Source organism: Felis catus, chromosome A2, assembly GCF_018350175.1.
Source record: "Felis catus isolate Fca126 chromosome A2, F.catus_Fca126_mat1.0, whole genome shotgun sequence".
NCBI classification, from domain to species: Eukaryota; Metazoa; Chordata; class Mammalia; order Carnivora; family Felidae; genus Felis; species Felis catus.
In genome coordinates, this window is record NC_058369.1 from 168,974,263 (window position 1) to 168,992,688 (window position 18,426).

General features: G+C 42.2%; 1 protein-coding gene across 4 annotated transcripts in view; it reads right to left on the reverse strand.

Moving 5' to 3' along the window:
* Positions 1-18,426, reverse strand: part of ESYT2 (extended synaptotagmin 2) — an 82,075-nt gene that overhangs the window by 35,408 nt on the left and 28,241 nt on the right. For all 4 annotated transcript variants that reach the window (XM_023250835.2, XM_023250834.2, XM_023250836.2 and 1 more), the window contains exons 3-7: positions 17,642-17,776; positions 14,811-14,887; positions 10,600-10,672; positions 10,261-10,350; positions 1,793-1,848 (exon numbers count right to left, since the gene is read on the reverse strand). In XM_023250835.2, coding sequence (XP_023106603.2) covers positions 1,793-1,848; positions 10,261-10,350; positions 10,600-10,672; positions 14,811-14,887; positions 17,642-17,776 — 431 coding nt within the window. The remainder of the gene's footprint in view (positions 1-1,792; positions 1,849-10,260; positions 10,351-10,599; positions 10,673-14,810; positions 14,888-17,641; positions 17,777-18,426) is intronic.

Consider the following 18,426-nt stretch of genomic DNA (forward strand, 5'->3'; position numbering starts at 1 on the left):
GAGAGAGAGGGAGACACAGAATCCAAAGCAGCTCCAGGTTCCGAGCTGTCAGGATAGAGCCCGACGCAGGGCTCGAACTCACAAGCCGCGAGATCATGACCTGAGCCGATGTCAGACTCAACCGACTGAGCCACCCAGGTGCCCCACTATGCCTCACTTTATTAAAGTCCTAACTTTTCCCTGATAATGAAACAAAATAAAGTTCTTTCCAATTACCATTTTAGGGGCATAAACAAACACACAGGAATAGAAAAAAAATTTTAATTTCTGAGTTATTTTAGAAAAAAAAAAAACATTAAAACGTTATCTACCAGGAACATATGTAACTGTAACCAATAAGTGATATAGTGCAACCCTAAAATACAAAAGTAAATAGCAAAGGCAGGATTCTAGAACCTTCTGCTTGGCAACAACTAACAGGTTTGCCACAAACAGTTGCCTTCCATTAGATAAGACAGATGGCTGTGACCCAATGAGGAAGCCTTCATTTCCCTCACAGCAGGAATGTGCCCATCACAGTTTCATAAGCTTGTTTTAGGCAAATTCCCTCATGTTTATAAAAAATTTTTTGAATGTTTATTTCAGAGAGAGAGAGAGAGAGACAGAGCATGAGTGGGGGAGGGGCAGAGAGTGAAGGAGACACAGAATCTGAAGTGGGTTCCAGGCTCTGAGCTGTCAGCGCAGAGCCAGATGTGGGGCTCGAACCCATGAACTGTGAGATCATGACCTGAGCTGAAGTTGGATGCTTAACCGACTGAGCCACCCAGGTGCCCCAAATTCCCTCATGTTTTAAATGTGAGACTGCTACAGAATAACGAAGGACTCCCAGGGACACAAGGCAGAAACTCCAGGTTTCTCAGCTCTCACACCCAGACTCCTGGGTGATACTACATGTTCCCAGGCCAGTGCCTACACCTGCCTTCCGGGAAGGGATGCTGGAGGAACGGAAGGCAGCAGCACAGCCTGAAAACAACCCAGAAGGCTAGTTTTATAATATATACTCATTTTTGAAGTTTCCTTTATTTTTCTGGGAAAATAATAAAAACCAAATTTAAAAATTAACTTACAAGTTATTAAAAGGCTGCTACTTTTCGGGGCGCCTGGGTGGCGCAGTCGGTTAAGCATCCGACTTCAGCCAGGTCACGATCTCGCGGTCCGTGAGTTCGAGCCCCGCGTCAGGCTCTGGGCTGATGGCTCGGAGCCTGGAGCCTGTTTCCGATTCTGTGTCTCCCTCTCTCTCTGCCCCTCCCCCGTTCATGCTCTGTCTCTCTCTGTCCCAAAAATTAAAAAAAAAAAAAAAACAAAAAAAAAAAAAACAAAAAAAACGCTGAAAAAAAAAGGCTGCTACTTTTCTAAAACACCAACACTTGGGGACTTGGGGCACCTGGCTGGCTCAGTTGGTAGAGCATGTGACTCTTAATCTCAGGGTCATGAGTTCAAGCTCCACTTTGGACATGGAACCTACTTAAAAAAAAAAAAAGTAAAAAAATAAAAAAAAAAAAAACCCACCAAAGCTGGAAAGATGCCTCATGATGAGTAAAAAGTAAAATGAAGGGTGAGGGACCCAGTCTAACACTCTCACCCACTCCCCTTTCACTCACTTGCTCCCCATGCCTCAGACGCAGGTCTCAGGAATCTGAGTCTCTTCACCTGAGTCACATGTGAGAGCTTGTGAAAAGGCTCAGAGTCTGCCTTGGACACAGGCCTTACCCGTTCTGTGTTATTCCCATGACACTAGAACTGCACATTATATCATAAACAAGCTAACCATAGGTCATGACATCATACTTACTTTAATCCAGGGATATCGAGAAGATTAGTCAGTCCTGTCCAATTAATTTCTATCAGCTGTTTTAAAAAAGAAAGGGCAAAAATATTAAGTATCCAGATTATTTCCAATTATCAAATCATACAGGTGTCTTTATAAACAAAATGAGGTAGTACGTAATACTGTCCTATACCTTACCTTGCTTTTCGCTTGGGAAAAATCAAAGCCACTGTCCTTTATTGGTACCTGGAGAACCATCTCTTTTTTTGTTTTGCTTTTAGATAATATCAGTTTCCTCCAGTAAAATCGAATAATAATTTATATAACTTTCCTATTGATGAGCACTTAGAGTATTTATAATTTCTTTTTTATTGTAAGTTATGATCCAGTGAAAATCTTACATACGTGTTCTTATAGCATATGTAGACTAGCATGTAAAACGTGAAAGTTTTGGTCAAAGATATACACTCATTTTTTAAAAAATTTTAATTTTTGGGGCGCCTGGGTGGCTCAGTCAGTTGAGCGTCCGACTTCGGCTCAGGTCACGATCTCACAGTCCGTGAGTTCGAGCCCCGCGTCAGGCTCTGGGCTGATGGCTCAGAGCCTGGAGCCTGCTTCCGATTCTATGTCTCCCTCTCTCTCTGCCCCTCCCCCGTTCATGCTCTGTCTCTGTCTCAAAAATAAATAAATGTTAAAAAAATTTTTTTTTTAATTTAAATTTTATTTTACTTTAAATTCCTTTATTTAAAAAAAATTTTAAGTTTATTTTGAGAAAGAGAGGGAACACGAGCAGGGTAAGGGCAGAGAGAGAGAGATAATCCCAAGCAGGATCTGTGTTGTCAGCGCAGAGCCCGATGTGGGGCTCAATCCCACGAGTCGTGAGATCATGACCTAAACTGAAATTAAGAATCAGATGCTTAACTGAGCCACCCAGGTGCCCCAAAGATTTTTATTTTTTAAAAATAATCTCCATAGCAAATGTGGGGCTTGAACTCACATCCCCCAAATCAAGAGTCGCACACCCCACTGACTGAGCCAGCCAGGTGCCCCCATATGTTCATTTTTTGTTGACAGATGCTACCCAGTTGCCCTAAAGAAAAAAATGCTGTACTGATTTAAATTCCCACCCAAAATGTATAAAATGTTCTTTCTTTTTACCCTCATCAAAAACCGACAGTAAAAGTCAGTACACCTGGTAGTTAAAAAAATGGTACTTTATCACTGTTTCAATTTGCATTTTCCTGATATTAGTGGAACACGTTCTACCCATTCATTACTTGTATCTTATTTTGCTCATTTTTCTAGTGGGTATTTGGGTATTTACTTAGAATAATTCTTACATAGTTGGCTAAGATAAGATTCCATTCAGGGGCGCCTGGTAGTTCAGTTAAGCTTCTGACTTCAGCTCAGGTCATGATCTCACAGTTTGTGGGTTCGAGCCCCACGTCAGGCTCTGTGCTGACAGCTCAGAGCCTGGAGCCTGCTTTGGATTCTGTGTCACCCCCTCTCTCTCTCTGCCCCTCTCCCTTTCATACTTTCTCTCTCTCAAAAGTAAAATAAAAACATTTAAAAAAAAAAAAGATTCCGGGGGCGCCTAGGTGGCTCAGTTGGTTAAGTGTCCGACTCTGGCTCAGGTCATGATCTCACGGTCCGTGAGTTCGAGCCTCGCGTCAGGCTCTGTGCTGACCGCTCGGAGCCTGGAGCCTGTTTTGGATTCTGTGTCTCCCTCTCTTTCTGACCCTCCTCCATTCATGCTCTGTCTCTGTCTGAAAAATAAATAAGCATTAAAATTAAAAAAAAAAAAAAGATTCCGTTTAGTGGATATAGACAGGTTAAAAAAAAAAAGTTTGATTAGAAACACTGACTTGTGCTTTATATTTGTGGAAGAAATACTATAAGAAATGGCATGATCTCAATTACCCATATAGCTGCAGCAATAAAACTTCTCAAATCCCTTTGAGAAGTGGATAGTTATAAACAAGTATGAACCAGAAGAGTCAAAAGTTTGTTTCGGACAGACCAAAACTTAAAAAAATTTAAGAAGTACTGAAAAACTATTTTTCAGAGTAAGAGAAATGAAATACAAATTTATTGCAACTACCAATATAAACTCATGCTGGCGCCTCCCCCACCCATCCCCTCATACTGGGTGCCCATCCCCCACCGAAAGAACAGGTGCAGAAGCAAATGGCAGTGGGGCAATGGGCAGTGGCCAGCGCCCTGATCATGACCTCTAAACACATTTTCCAAGGGATTCTGAAGAAACAGCTGATTCCAGACTAATGAGCCTGGGGCATGTTGTTCAATCAGAAAGCTTGGGAAACATCCAAAGATTAATGGGTCCCCTGGAAGCGACATTAAAACTAGAGATTATAGAGGCGCCTGGGTGGCACAGTCAGTTGACATCAGACTTCTGTTCAGGTCATGATCTCGCAGTTTGTGGGTTCGAGTCCCACGCTGGGCCCTGTGTTGACAGCTTGGAGCCTGCTTGGGTTTCTGTCTCCCTCTCTCTCTCTGCCCCTCCCCCGCTCATGCTCTGTCTCTCTCTGTCCCAAAAATAAATAAACATTGAAAAAAAAAATAAAAAAAAAACAAAAAACTAGAGATTATAAAACATCAGGTGACAGATGGCTTACTCTCATGACCCCTGTCAAAACGATGAGATGGGGGCGCCTGGGGGCTTAGTTGGTTAAGCGGCCGACTTCGGCTCAGGTCATGATCTTGCGGTCCGTGAGTTCGAGCCCCGCATCAGGCTCTGTGCTGCCAGCTCAGAGCCTGGAGCCTGATTCAGATTCTGTGTCGTCCTCTCTCTGACCCTCCCCTGTTCATGCTCTGTCTCTCCCTGTCTCAAAAATAAATAAAACGTTAAAAAAAAACCCAAAAAACCATGAGATGCATTTAAATGTTACTCAAGCTCAGAGAAACAAAACACCAGGGAGGCAGGAACAAGATTCACGAAGGGCAGGATTCAGCTGGGTTTGAGAAGGGATGTGAATGCAAGAGACAAGCCCCCAGGAAAGGGGCCCTTTCAAGGGCCTGAAGGACGGGCTGTCATATCCTTGAACACAGGGGAGATAGGGACAGGAAGAGCCCAGAGCCACAGAGGAGGAAGGCTTAAGAGAGGGGAGGGAGAACTTGTGTGTGAGAAAATGAGCACGTGACTTGTGAGTGATGTGTAAAAATGAGTGTTATCAGAGGGGCGCCTGGGCGGCTCAGTCAGTTAAGCGTCTGACTTCAGCTCAGGTCATGATCTCGCGGTGAGTTCGAGCCCTGCGTTGGGATCTGTGCTGACAGCTCAGAGCCTGAAGCCTGTTTCAGATTGTGTGTGTGTCTCTCTCTCTCTGCCCCTCCTCTGCTTGCACTCTGTCTCTCTAAAAAAAAAAAAAAAAAAAAAAATTAAAAAGAATTTTTTTTAAATGAGTGTACCAGAGAGTGTGTAAGAGAATCAACGTCTGTGTGAAAACAAGTGTATGTGCGAACATGACAGCATATGAGAATATGTGTATGTGTAAGAATGAGTGTGAGAGAACAAGTGCATGAGAATGAATGTACATATGTGAGAGAACTCTCTCATGTGAGAGTGTGAACACATGAGAATGCGTGTGTAAGAACAAGCATGAGAACGAGCACGTGTGAGAATGAATGTACACAAGAACAAGTGAGTGTGAATGCATGTGTGAGAATGTGTGTATAAGAACAAGTGTGAGAAAGAGTAAGCATGTTTGAGAACATGTAAGAATGAGCATGAGAATGAGTGTGAAAATGAGTGTACATGAGACCAAGTGTAAGTGTGAATGCGAATGTGAGAATGTGAGAACAAACACATGTGAGAATGAACATACATGAGAACGGGTGTGAACACACGTTTGAGACCATGTGTAAGAATGAGCATGTGGGGAGAAGTGTACATGAGAACGAGTGTGCATGTATGTGAGAACGAGTGCAAGGTAACGAGCATGTGAGAGAACGAGAGTGTGAGAACGTGTACATGTGAACAAGTGTGAGTGTGAAGGCACGTGTGAGAATGTGAGCGTGTGTCAGAATGAGCATGTGTGAGAACGTGTGTGTGAGAACAAGTGTGAGCGTGAACGCACGTGTGAGTGTGAGGGCTGAGAAGGCAGCCACGAGAGGGCCGGGACCCAGGTCGTGGCCCCCACCCCGCCCCGTCCAGCCCCTGCCCTGGGACGACTAAGCCCTCTGGGAGAAATTCAAGAGCCAGTGGGACAGATTTCCCAATCACTCTCTTGGGCTGCTGTCACTCTTCTGGGAGAAACGGGATCAGTAACGTGGTTCCAGTTCCACTGGAATGACACAAACCAATCTGCTTATGTCATGAAAACCACAGACATGCCTTTCTCCTCTCTGCTTTTCCAGAAATGCATGGCCTGATGGATGCAGTAAAACATACAGTCAACTGATTTCACACTTACTATTGCCAGTGTTCTAGGTGCACTAAGTTGTACAGTACAGACCACGAATCATCTGGGAAGCCTGATAAAATACAGACTGGTGCCTCCCGCCCCTCTCCAGAGTTTTTCAGTTAGTCAGTTTTCACTGATGGTCAAGTCAAGAATGTTCTCCTTATTTTGTTACTCCTGGGACTTCCAGATTCCCCGAGGTGATGCTCTTTCCAGGATGTTGAAAACTGCAAAGAGCATCACTGTTGAATGTGCCAGACAGCGGAGGTGACAGGGCCACCAGCCCTTCCTTTTGGGAGACTCCGAGAGTGGCTGAGGTACCACAGGGCAACTGAGAGGTTCCAGCTAGATCCTGACTGTTAAAGGCCAGTTCAGGTGAGCCAGAGTAAATCCAGACACGGGGCATCTGCAGCCCACTGTGGGCAGAGCAGTGCCTGTGTGCTGCAGAGACTGGGGAAAGCGTCTCTTGCAGGGGTGAGGCCAGGGAGGAAGCAGCTGCTTCAGGAGACACAAACGCCACCTTCCACTGTAAGGAAGAGAAGCCACTGGGAGGAGGGACACACAGCTGAAGGCTCACTGCAGCTGGGGGGCGAGAAGAAAACACACGCTGTGTCTTGAGGAGCACAGGACACCATCCCAGGCCCTGACCATTAGACCCTGTACTGCTGGAGGTTAGGTGTGAGCACTCACTCCTGCATAAGATCCAGCAAAGACACGCATGAGAAGGCGAGATCACTTGAAAGAGGGCCAGCCCCAAGACTCAGGACAGATGAGGGCAATGGGGAGCTCCCTCATCCCAACTACTGGGGGTAGGGCTAGACTATCCAAAACAACGAAAGGTATCGAAGCAGAGATCCAAGAAGACACTCGGAGAACACCCGCCAGGACAAATACCCTCAAAGCTCCCAAGTGACTTGATGTGTGCTCTAAGTCTGGGACCCTCTCCTGTCCGGTGGACTCTAGTGGGCATGTCTGGCCAGCCCTTCCTTTCCACACAGGGCTGCAGGAATTGGCTTCCAGGAGCCTGATTCATACACTGCAACGTTCCTCCTCCCAGCTGGGCCAGGGGTCTGTATCTGACCCAGATGGAACAGGGAAGGGGAGCCAGGAAGGGGAGCACTGCCTCTTGAGTATACTGGCAGCCTTGTTTCTGGCCTGTGGACGGGAGGACCCGAGGAAGGTGGTCTCAGAGGGGAGAGAGCATGGAGCAAAGGCCTAACAGGCATGGATGAGAGTCACAAAGGCTTTCAAGCTCTGCATTCCAGTAGGTTTTAAGAGAGACAAATACACACTAATTTCACTTAAATGAAGGCTTTCCTTTTTTCCCCTCCTTTGATTAAGGGATCTCAGTTGCTGGAGTTGTAGCTAACAGGACTCAAGTTCTTCTCACAATCACTGTAAAAGGAAGATGTTATTTCCATTTTTACAGATGGAGAAATACAATCTGTGGTTCAAAGACTCAGGAAGTATGTATGCTGTCTGCTAGCTGGGAGGACCCTCTTAGGATACACGCATTCTCAGCACCCCCCAGATCATCTCCTAGATTTACTCTAGGCTAATCTGTACCCCAGGGAAAGAAAGAACTGAGGATACCAAAGGGACCCTATGCGCGTGTGCCTGAGGAAATTACAACAACAGTTGTGTTAGTGTGAGTGGCCAGCTCCCAGGACACGTGTCAGGGGGAGACACTGGCTTGTTCCAGCCCTTACCAGAACCTTCACTTAAGTTATTGTGTTTACCAAACCTTGACTTCCGCTGTTAAGACCCACCCGAATGCTAAACCTGTATGTAGGAAAATATTTGATTTTGTAAAAATCTGAGGACTTCCTATGCACCAGGCACCTACTGGCATTTAATCTTGTGAGGCAGTAGTTCCCATGTTACAGATGGGGACACACCCACTGACGTTTCATCTCCACATTTCAGATGGGGAAACCTGGGCCTACAGAGGTGAAACAAACCATGCAAAGCACACGGTCAGAAGAGGAAGACCAGGTGTGGAAGACCAGGCCGGAGGACACCCAAGTCTGTCACTTAACCACACCGCCTTCACTGTGCTCCAAAATAGTTGGTCACTTTAGAAACTTTTAGTTCTTTTTTTTAAGCAAGTAGCACACCAACAAAACGAAACAAATCAACAAGAACAAAAATGTGCAAAGGTTTCATAAGAGTCTCTGGCATTATACTTTTATATCATCTGCTTAGCCAATCCCCCCCAATCTTTCTAGCTGTATTTTTCCTTGGGGTGACAAGGAGTTACTTGGCAGCTAGCAGTGAGTTCTGTACTCATATTTTCCAGTTGAAAATAACTGAAAAAAAAAAATCCCTTCTCTCCAAAGCATATGTTTGGAGACTTTACTTGCCATATAAGGAAATGAATGATTCTGAACTTTTCACAGACTCCTCCATTTCTGACACTAAGATTTTGTTTGGAAGTTATATTACAACGTTATTTTTAAAGTTAATAACCCTATGAAAGATCCAACCTAAGGAAGAGTATTGCTAAGTTTTGAGGGAGATTTGAAGATTTGGATTTCATTGTTTTCTGAACTGAAAAAAGGTCTTTCTTTTAATTGTTAAAAATTTCCTGTAAATTAAAAATACTTTGCCATCTGCTAAAGATTAGTTTTTTTTATATTCATTAATGAAGAACGTTTCTTACACATAAAGGCTTTTAAATAACTGGTATGTAGAAAAAGCCCCATGAATTGTAAATCTTTTATAGAGCTCTTCATTTCTTAAAATTTTAAGAAACTGAATTTTAAGAGATTCCTTAATGCCTTTTTAATTTCACTGCGTTTTGTGTAGTTAAAATACATTAAAAATAAGCCCATTATTTAAGCGATAAAAAGCAAATCAGAACAGCAATTTTAGCAGCAACTTAAAGTAAAGACACTTCTCTTGTGTTTTTACATACAGAAAAAATACCACTTGTAGTCTAGTCTAAATAAACCCATATTTTAAAAACCCAACAACAATAATTTGCATTAAGTTATTTAAATCAAATTATAAAAATTAACGTTTCCGTTGTAAACTATACATGATGTTAATGGTACCTCCAGAAAGGACTCACAAAGGTAACAAAAGTGGCATATCATGGAAAGATATTTGAGAAACAGATCAATGCACCCATCAGACATTTCCTGAACTGTATGGAGACAGATGGGGCTGTGGCTTTGAAAGAGTTAACAAGAAGTGTGCCAGAATTCACAGGGCAGTCCGGCATCAAAGGAACACAGGGAAAGCTGACCACCTTTGTCTCTGGAAAGGACACACAGAGATGAAGACAGTGTTCTGGGAGAAGGAAAAGACAACAGGAGGCAGTGAGAGATACTGGGGTTGGTACTATTTGGATTATGATTCTGCCCTGAGGCTGGAAACTGGGATGCTCACCAGGGGCAGTGCCAGCAAAGGAGGCTGGAGAGAGACCCCACCTCTGCCATGAGGACTGTGAGGGAGAGATGCTCCCTAGTGGGTCAGCCTGCACCCTGGGAAGATACCCCAGTGGTGAAGTCTATGGAAGACAGGGCCAAGACAGGAAGCCAGTCAGAGGCTGCAGGAACCCAGATAAGGAGGAGCCTTATAGGTAAGGACCACCCAGGTGAGGGGGAGGAGCCTTAGAAGTCAAAGGGAGGGGAAGAGGGAGTCTTTTTTTAAATTAATTTATTTATCTTGAGAGAGAGAAAGAACGCGAGCAGGGAAGGGCAGAGGGGGAGAGAGAAAATCCCAACCAGGCTCCAGGCTCAGTGCAGAGCCTGCTTTGGGTCCTCGGTCCCCACCTCCCAAAACTAAACAAACCTTAAAAAATAAATAAATAAATAAATAAATAAATAAATAAATAAATAAATACTACATAAAAAGTCTATTTTCGAATTTTCTGTAACAAACACTATTTTATAATCAGGAAAAAAGCTGTCTATTAAGAGATGAAGACCTCCATTAAGAGCATTTTAAAGAGGTATGAACACAGAATTCATATGTCAGAAAAGGGAAAAGAGAGTGAAGGACAGACTATTTCTCTGCTTTACAGAGTCTTGCCAATGAATAGGAAAAATGAAATCAGCATCGACTTACTGGTTTCCTAAGGAAGAAGATAGACAAGGCTCCCACTAAGGGCATGTCTCCAATCAACGGTTCCAGGATCACCCGCATTGTACCATGAATCTAAATTCAAATGGGAAACCAAAACATGTCACAGAAGACAATTCCACAGGCCATTTACTGACTCAAGAAGGAGGACACATGATCATCTTAGTGACTTCTGAGCATTTGACTTCAGGTTTCTCTCAAGAATAACCTACAAATAAAAAACTTAAACTTCAAAGAAATTCTCAGTTAATAAAAACTTCACAATTTTATTTTTGAATACAGCATAGGGAATTTTGGAAGACTATGAAACTTTAAAAACCTTACCTGTATACTTTGCACACCAGCTCTACAAAAATATCGCTTGATCTCCAAATCAATCTCACAGTTTCCTACAAAACTAGTAAAGAAAAAGTTCTGTATTACTATCTCTTAATCACCACAGATCTGCAAGGTCTACAATCTGAGTAAAATGAGAGCAAAGCAACCAAAACCAGCCTGTAGGCAAACCTGAGACCCATATCTGAGACTTTAATGCCTGGAACTGCACATGTCCCTGCTAGCAGACTTGACACCTGCCACACTGATTACACACGTCACTTCTCAAAGTGCAATTTCTGGATCAGTTTCTTGATGGAATGTAGTTTTCACTCGTTTTGTAAACAACTGTTTTTGTTTAAGATATTTAAAAGTTTATATTTCACCAGAAGTAAATTTTGCACCCATGCTCTCTCCAGTTGTGAGAAAACTAACAGCAGTGCTCCAGGGCTCTGTGACATCAAGGGTTAGAAATGATGCATCCATGTGGGGGGCATTCAATGATCAAGTCATGGCAAACATTAATACAAAACAAAACCACCAAAACAACAGCATTAATAGAGCATAGCGCTGAATGTCAGGCTTGCATCTATTCCTAATAGGAGCAGGTTTCCTGTGGGGTCGCTATGACCTGACTCCCACCCTCAACTCCCAAAGTAGCACGTCACGCTCCTGCTCTTGCCTGAGAACATCTGCAGGAAGTTTGAGAAATGCTGGAAGGACGGTGCCTAAGAACACAAGTAAAATACTAATGAAAAACATCTGGGATGAATTCTTCTAACATTTATGTCCTGGTGTTAAAACCAGCACCAATAGATTCTTCTCACTGAACAGGATTCTGGATCTGGCTGGTCCAATCACCTGTTAAAAAACCATCCTGAGGGACGCCTGGGTAGATCAGCTGGTGAAGCTGACTTCGGCTCAGGGCATGAGCTCATGCTCCGTGAGTTCGAGCCTCCAGTCGGGTTCTGTGCTGACAGCTCAGAGCCTGAAACTGCTTTGGATTCTCTGTGTCCCCCTCTCTTTCTGCCCCTCCCATGCTGGAGCTCTCTCTCTCAAAAATAAATAAACATTAAAAAAAAAATCTTGAAACTTTCCTCTTCTTCACCCTAAGATACAATCACTTCATTTCCTAGTATCTGTCAATTTACTCCTTCCCCATCTCTACTGCCAATAATCTAATCAAGGTCTCAGTCTGGAACACACAAAAAAGTGGAATGCAGATTTTTTTAAGAAACATAAATATCTGAGCAGCATAATCTGCATCTGTTGTCATGGCTGCTAAAACCATGAAAGCCAGACTACATCTTCACAACGGCATCCATTAACTGATTCCTTCAAATGTTTAATAAATGCGTACGAAACGCTCCTCAGTGCTGGAACAAGAGAACTTTGTTCTCAAAGTTTCCATCCTCATGAAGCTCATTATCAGCCTAGCGGACCGTCCCAGGGCACAGCTGAGCTGAAGACCCAGCGGGCCTTCCTCTTTTATTCTACAGATGACAACAGGGTTTGCAGTAGTGTCTGTATTTTAAAGATGTAGGTTTTCCATCAGATCATTAGAGGCAGTCAATGCTCCTTTCTAAAGTAAAGGTAATTGTTACCAACACTCTACATTTATTACATTCATACACTTTAAAAACTCAACGACGACATTATAAAAGGATCCTCAGTCAAGGATCAAAAAAAACAAAAGTGTAAAGCGTTGTCTGTCAGTCGACACGCTTCAGCAGCTGCCCCTTGCACAGTGTGTTACCAGGCCTCACAGGGACACAGGAAGCCATGAGCACATTCACGAAGAATGAGGACAAGAACTAAAGAAAACCACCTTTATCTGCCAGGTGTGGTGCCTGCCCTCAATTAACGGTTTTCCCATTTTTTATCGTAGGAAAAGACATAGAACGTAAAATGTCCCATCTTAACCATTTTCAAGTGCAGTTCAGAGACGTTAAACACCTTCATCTTGTGCAACCATCACCACCACCATCTCCAGGACTCTCTTCATCTTGACAAACCCAAACTCTGTCCCATTAAACAACCTACCGTCTTCCCCTCGCCCACACCCTGGTACACGCCCTTCTACTTCCTGTCTCTATGAATGTAATCACACTAAGTACCTCATGTAAGCGGAATCCTACAGTATTTGTCTTTTTGTGACAGGTTTATTTCACATGGCATAATGTCCTGATGGTTCATCCACGTTGTAGCATGTGTCAGAATTTCCTTGTAAGTTTTTTTATTTTTGGCTTTAGATGGTATTAGATAATTAGCTATATACTAAAGTCACCTGTTGATCTTTGTTTTAAGTTTTTATTTTAACCACCTGGTGCTCAGCGTGAAGGATTTCCTTTTTTTTTTTTAAGCTGAATAATATTCCATTGCATGTACAGACCACATTTTCCTTATCTATTCACTCATCAACGAACATCTGGGTTGCTTCCACATTTTAGCTACTGCGAATAGTGCTGGTGTGAACGTGGGTGTACAAATACTCTTTGAAACCTTGTTTTCAATTTTTTTGGGGTATAGACCCAGAAGTGGAATTGCTGGGTCTTATGGTAATTTTATGTTTAATTTTTGAGGAATAGCTATTCTGTTTCAACAGCAATTCACCATTTTACGTTCCCACCAACAGTGCACAAGGGGTCCCATTTCTCCACATCCTCGCCAACACTTGCTGTCTTCTGTTGTTTGATAGCAGCCATCCTAATGGGTGTGAGGTAGTATCTCACTGTTTTGATTTGCATTTCCCTGATTATCAATGAGGGGAACATCTTTTCACGTGTTTATTGTCCATTTGTATATCTTCTTTGGAGAAATGTCTATTCAAGACCTCTGTCCACTTTTGAATTGGGTTGTTTTTGCTATTGTTGAATTTTAGAAGTTCTTTATATATTCTAGATCTCAATCACTTATCAGATATGTGATTATACGGACGGCACTAATTCTACAGATTGCTTTTAGTGTTGATTTTTAATAATATTAAGTTTCCCAAATGAAGAACATGGGCTGCTTCCATTTACTTAATGTTTTCTGTAATTTCTCACAGCAATGTTTCGTAGTTTTCGTTGTACAAGTCTTTTACCTTGTCAGGTTATTCCTAAGTATTCTTTTTGATTCTAGTGTAAATGAGATTTTTCTCTTGATTTTTTTGGATTGTGCATGGTTAGTGTATAGAATGTAACCGATTTGTGTGTGCAGACTTTATATTCTGCTACTTTGCTAAATTTGTTTACTAATTCTAAAGAGGTTTTTTTGTGAATCCTTAGGGTTTTCTACATGAAAGACCGTATCACCTGTGAACAGAGACAATTTTACTTCTTCCATTCCAACCTGGATGCCTTTTCTTTTTCTTCTTACCTAGTGGCTCTGGATAGGACTTCCAGTGCCACGAAGTGGTAAATGTGGACGCACCTGCTCCTGGTCTTGGAAGAGAAGCTTGGTCTTGCACCACTGAGGATGATGTTTGCTGTTGGGTTCTCACATATGCCTTTTATTACACTGAAGTGGTTTTCTTCTGTTCTCAGTTTGTTGAGTGTTTTTATTATGAAAGAATATGGAATTTTGTCAAATGCTTCTTCTACATCAACAGAGATGGTCATTCATTCTGTTAATGCGGTGCTTGGTTCATTTTCATATGTTGAACCATCCTTGCACCCTGGAAATAAATTCCACTTGGTCACAGTGTATAATTCTTTTAATATGTTGGTGAATTCACTTTGCTGGTATTTTGTTGAAGATTTTGGCATCAACGTTCATAAAGGATATGGGTCTGTAGTTTTCTTGTAGTGTGTTCAATTTTTTAAAGTTTAACATACTTACAATTGGCAATTATCTAGGCTATTAGGAATTAAGATGCAGAAAATAAATAAATGTGGGTCTTTAACAGTTTAGTCAAAATCCACCGGGGATGCCTGGGTGGCTCAGTCGATTAAGCTTCCGACTTCGGCTCAGGTCATGATCTCAGGGTTTGTGAGTTTGAGCCCCGCGTCGGGCTCTGTGTCAACAGCTCAGAGCCTGGATCCTGTTTCGGATTCTGTGTCTCCCTCTCTCTCTGCCCCTCCCCCGCTCACACTCTGTCTCTCCCTCAAAAATAAACAAAACAAAACAAAAAAATCCACCAAACAGCAGGTAAGAAGAGTGCTCATTATAGCCTCCACTTCATGGGTCTAGCTAAGTAACATTATATGTCATTAACTATGACACAGATAAAAACTTACCTAATTTGAAGGTCCAAAATAATTTGCCTTTTGTCCACATTTTCAGTGTACACCTTCACACCATTGATCCTGAGTGGCTGAAACAAGAGGCAGCTTGTTTTAAAATGCAGGCAGGGTGAAAAATAAACCCAAATGGCAGAGAGATGAGAACAAGCTTAGCCCCACGCTACAGGAATTACAGTTCTGCTTTCACAGTGTACTCAATGTTTCACTTTGGGCAACTTATGTAGCTTCCGTTCTTCCGTGTCCTCATCTGTGAAGTATGGGTCCTAGCGGCATCTATCTAACGAGGTTACCGCAAAATCGAAGGACGTAAGGAAATGCGCCTGGCACACAGTGAGTGCTTAGTCAAGCCCCACGGCCCCTTGTTTCTCCCAGTTTACTTTGATCCTTTCCCTCTACTCTGTCCTTACATGGTTTGAAACGTAACTTCCTTTCTGTTTTTTCTTCATGTCTTATAATTTTTCATTTCTTACGATTTTCACCACAATGGAGCTTTTGAGTAAATAAAAAATACTGGCTGTAGGTATAATTTTAACACCTATTACCTGAGACAGAGACAGAATCACATGACTGTAAAAAGAAAAGGCAGATTATAATAAATGTCATATTTCAAGGGCCCAGCTGTAACACCACTTCCAAACCTTCTCCCATTTTATCACATTGAGATCACTTCTAGGAAAGTTCTCAATCTCCCATTTGGGCATCAAACACTCAAGCTGAAGAAATACTTTAAGAGTACTACGCTTACTGAAGCAGCTTAGGTGCCCTAACATCTCACCCCTCAACTGGCTACAGGATTAAACTCTAAGTCTTTCCTACACTTCCTACTATCTTGGGTTCCTGGCCTTTCCCCCAATGATACTAGCTCAAACATGTACAGACTGTTGAATTACAAAGAACATGGTTCAACCCGCTATGCTGATGAGTGAAAATGGGGTATAGGTGGCTTAGGATCCTTAGCTTAAATGTCCGCATCAGGTAAGATTCCCTTAGTTTAGAGGTCTGCGTTGGATAATAATCTCACAATCAGATTTAAAGTGCGTGTAATAGAAAATGAACATAATTCTCCCTAAAACAAACTCAGCTGGGATCAGAATTCTAACTCTCCACAAACACAGGCGTATTATCTGACATCAGGGGACTGGAAACCAGGGCCTGCAAGTTAAATTTAGCCTGTGGCTAAGAAAGGTTTTTACATTTTTAAAGGGTTATAAAAGAAGTTGGGGGGGGGGCGGGGAGAATATGCCTCAATGGCCCTTTACGAAAAAGTGTGCGATCCCGATCCCTGCTTCAAGTTCACACGGCACTCGACCATGTAATCGTGCTTTCCTATCTGCTGTGATCCTTTCAGGTCAGAGAAGGTAAAGTAAATACTGAAGGGAAGTGTTATAAAGGTGTCCTGTGCAGGCATGTGTGCGCTCGAACAACAGGACTGAGCAGACCCCAGGCTTGTAACCTATTTGGAGACCTCACAGCCAAAGAGGAAAAACAGCCCAGCACAACACAGTCGCCTGCAGTGGAGACCCCAGATGCTGAGTAACAGCAGGTAAGATGGAGAGTTTTCTGTAGGCAGAAAATCACGTCTGATGGAGGAAGGTGACTGACGGCCTGGGAGTACAGGATGGGGATGAGCCTGGGGGCACTGATAAACACAACGCAGCCACCAGGTCACCAGGTCAGACACTCCTTGGCCACATTTATCAAATCCCTGAGGGGCTGAAGCACAGACATCTGACCTGCAGCATACGGTGACACTGTGCTCTCTGGCTCTACTGTATGTGCTCCAAATGTGTGTACGCCGTGTGTGTGTGTGTGTGTGTGTGTGTGTGTGTGTGTGTGTGTTTAAAAATATTACTGAATTCTGAATTTTCGTTAGGCATATAAAACAATGTTACCTTGGGAAGTACAACAGGAAAGTTATATGTCAACTACACCTCAATTAAAAAAATGTTACATTGAACTGTTACTAATCATTGTAAACACTGACTTACAAAAATAAAAAGGAAGCCTGCCATGAGCAACTAATTTACCTGTTGTCTTGAGGCTTTCACCAGAAGTAATACTAGGAATTAGGAGTTTTTCTTTGTATGATTCCAGTAACAAAATTTTTCTTTCCCTGCATCAATATAATTAATGTGATTCTACAAGCCTGGTGTTGGGAGTCCTTAATCGTTGTTTTTAAAGATCTTGAGGGGGTAAACATGTTAAGCTTATTGTCGATTATTAAACTTTTAGTATGAACTCATATATCAAACTCCCTTTCCAACTAGATAAATTGTGAAAAACTGTGCAAAGGTAATTCTGACAGAAGGATGCGAGGTAGAAAGAAGCGCTGGAACTGAGAGAAACCAACCAAGGAAACTGAACTGGCCAAAGACCACAGTGGAAGAATGAGGGCAAGTGAGGACCTCACAAAAGACAAGGGAGGGCATCCCATGGGAGGCAGACCTGGGAGGAGCTGCAGAGACACCCTTCCAGAACTTCCCCAGGTTGCTTTCTAGAGCAATTTTCTCTAGAAAATAATTGGAAGTAGCTTAATATATTTTTAAAAGTTTTCACAGCAATGTGGGGGGGCCTGGGTGGCAGAGTCGGTTAAGTGTGGGACTCTTGATCTCAGTTCAGGTCGTGATCTCATGGTTCGTGGGTTTGAGCTCTGCGTCGGGCTCTGCACTGATGTTGCAGAGACTGCTTGGGATTCTGTCTCTCCTCCTTCTCTGACCTTCCCCGGCTTGTGCTTGCCCTCACTTTCAAAATAAATAAATAAACTTAAAAAAAAATTTTTTTTAAGTGTTCATAGCACAAGTAAGAATACTTAAGAAGAAACTGACCTGCTGACCCACATCAACTTTTGTGAAACTAAAGGTGCTGAGGTGGGTGTTTGCTCCTCGAACAGCTGGCTCTATGGTTTCTCGAAACAACTTCTCTATAAACTGGCAAATAAAAGGCCACATGTGTTTTACAGTCTGTAAAGAAGAAAGAACTCGTATCAAACAAGATGCTATAACACATAAATAATAATGTACTTAAGTCATCATGAAAAATTACACCCCTACAGTTTACCAGCATTTTTGAAAATTAAAAGGGGGTTTCTCCTTTTGGTATGCAAAATCAACATGATCTGAACTTCAAAAATGTACAACAATAAACTACTGACCAACTAATATGTCTCAGGAATTATTCTGGTTAAGCATTCCATTTAAGCATACCAGCACATTTAAAATTGCTAAAAAAAAAAAAAAATCAAAAAACCCTGTGGTTTCAACTTATTGCTAAAAAAGTAAAACCGTATAGGGCTTAATAAAACATTAAAGAGTTTTCTTTAATGATGGACTAACTTTTGGTGCTATAAAAGAATCATTAATCTACATTAGTTTTTACTCTATAGTTCTAAGGATATATAAAATATAGGGATAAAGGAGATCTACTTCAAAGTATGTGATCTTTAAAAATAACTTTTAAAATGATTATTAATCTATTATTAAATTTCTTGAGAATTATTTCCCTTTTCTTAATATTTTCAAAAATGTTGCCTGTAATTATTATGAAATAGACCCGAGCACTAGCTAATCAGGAAAGTAGACACAGGCCAAATACACAACTATGAATATATCAC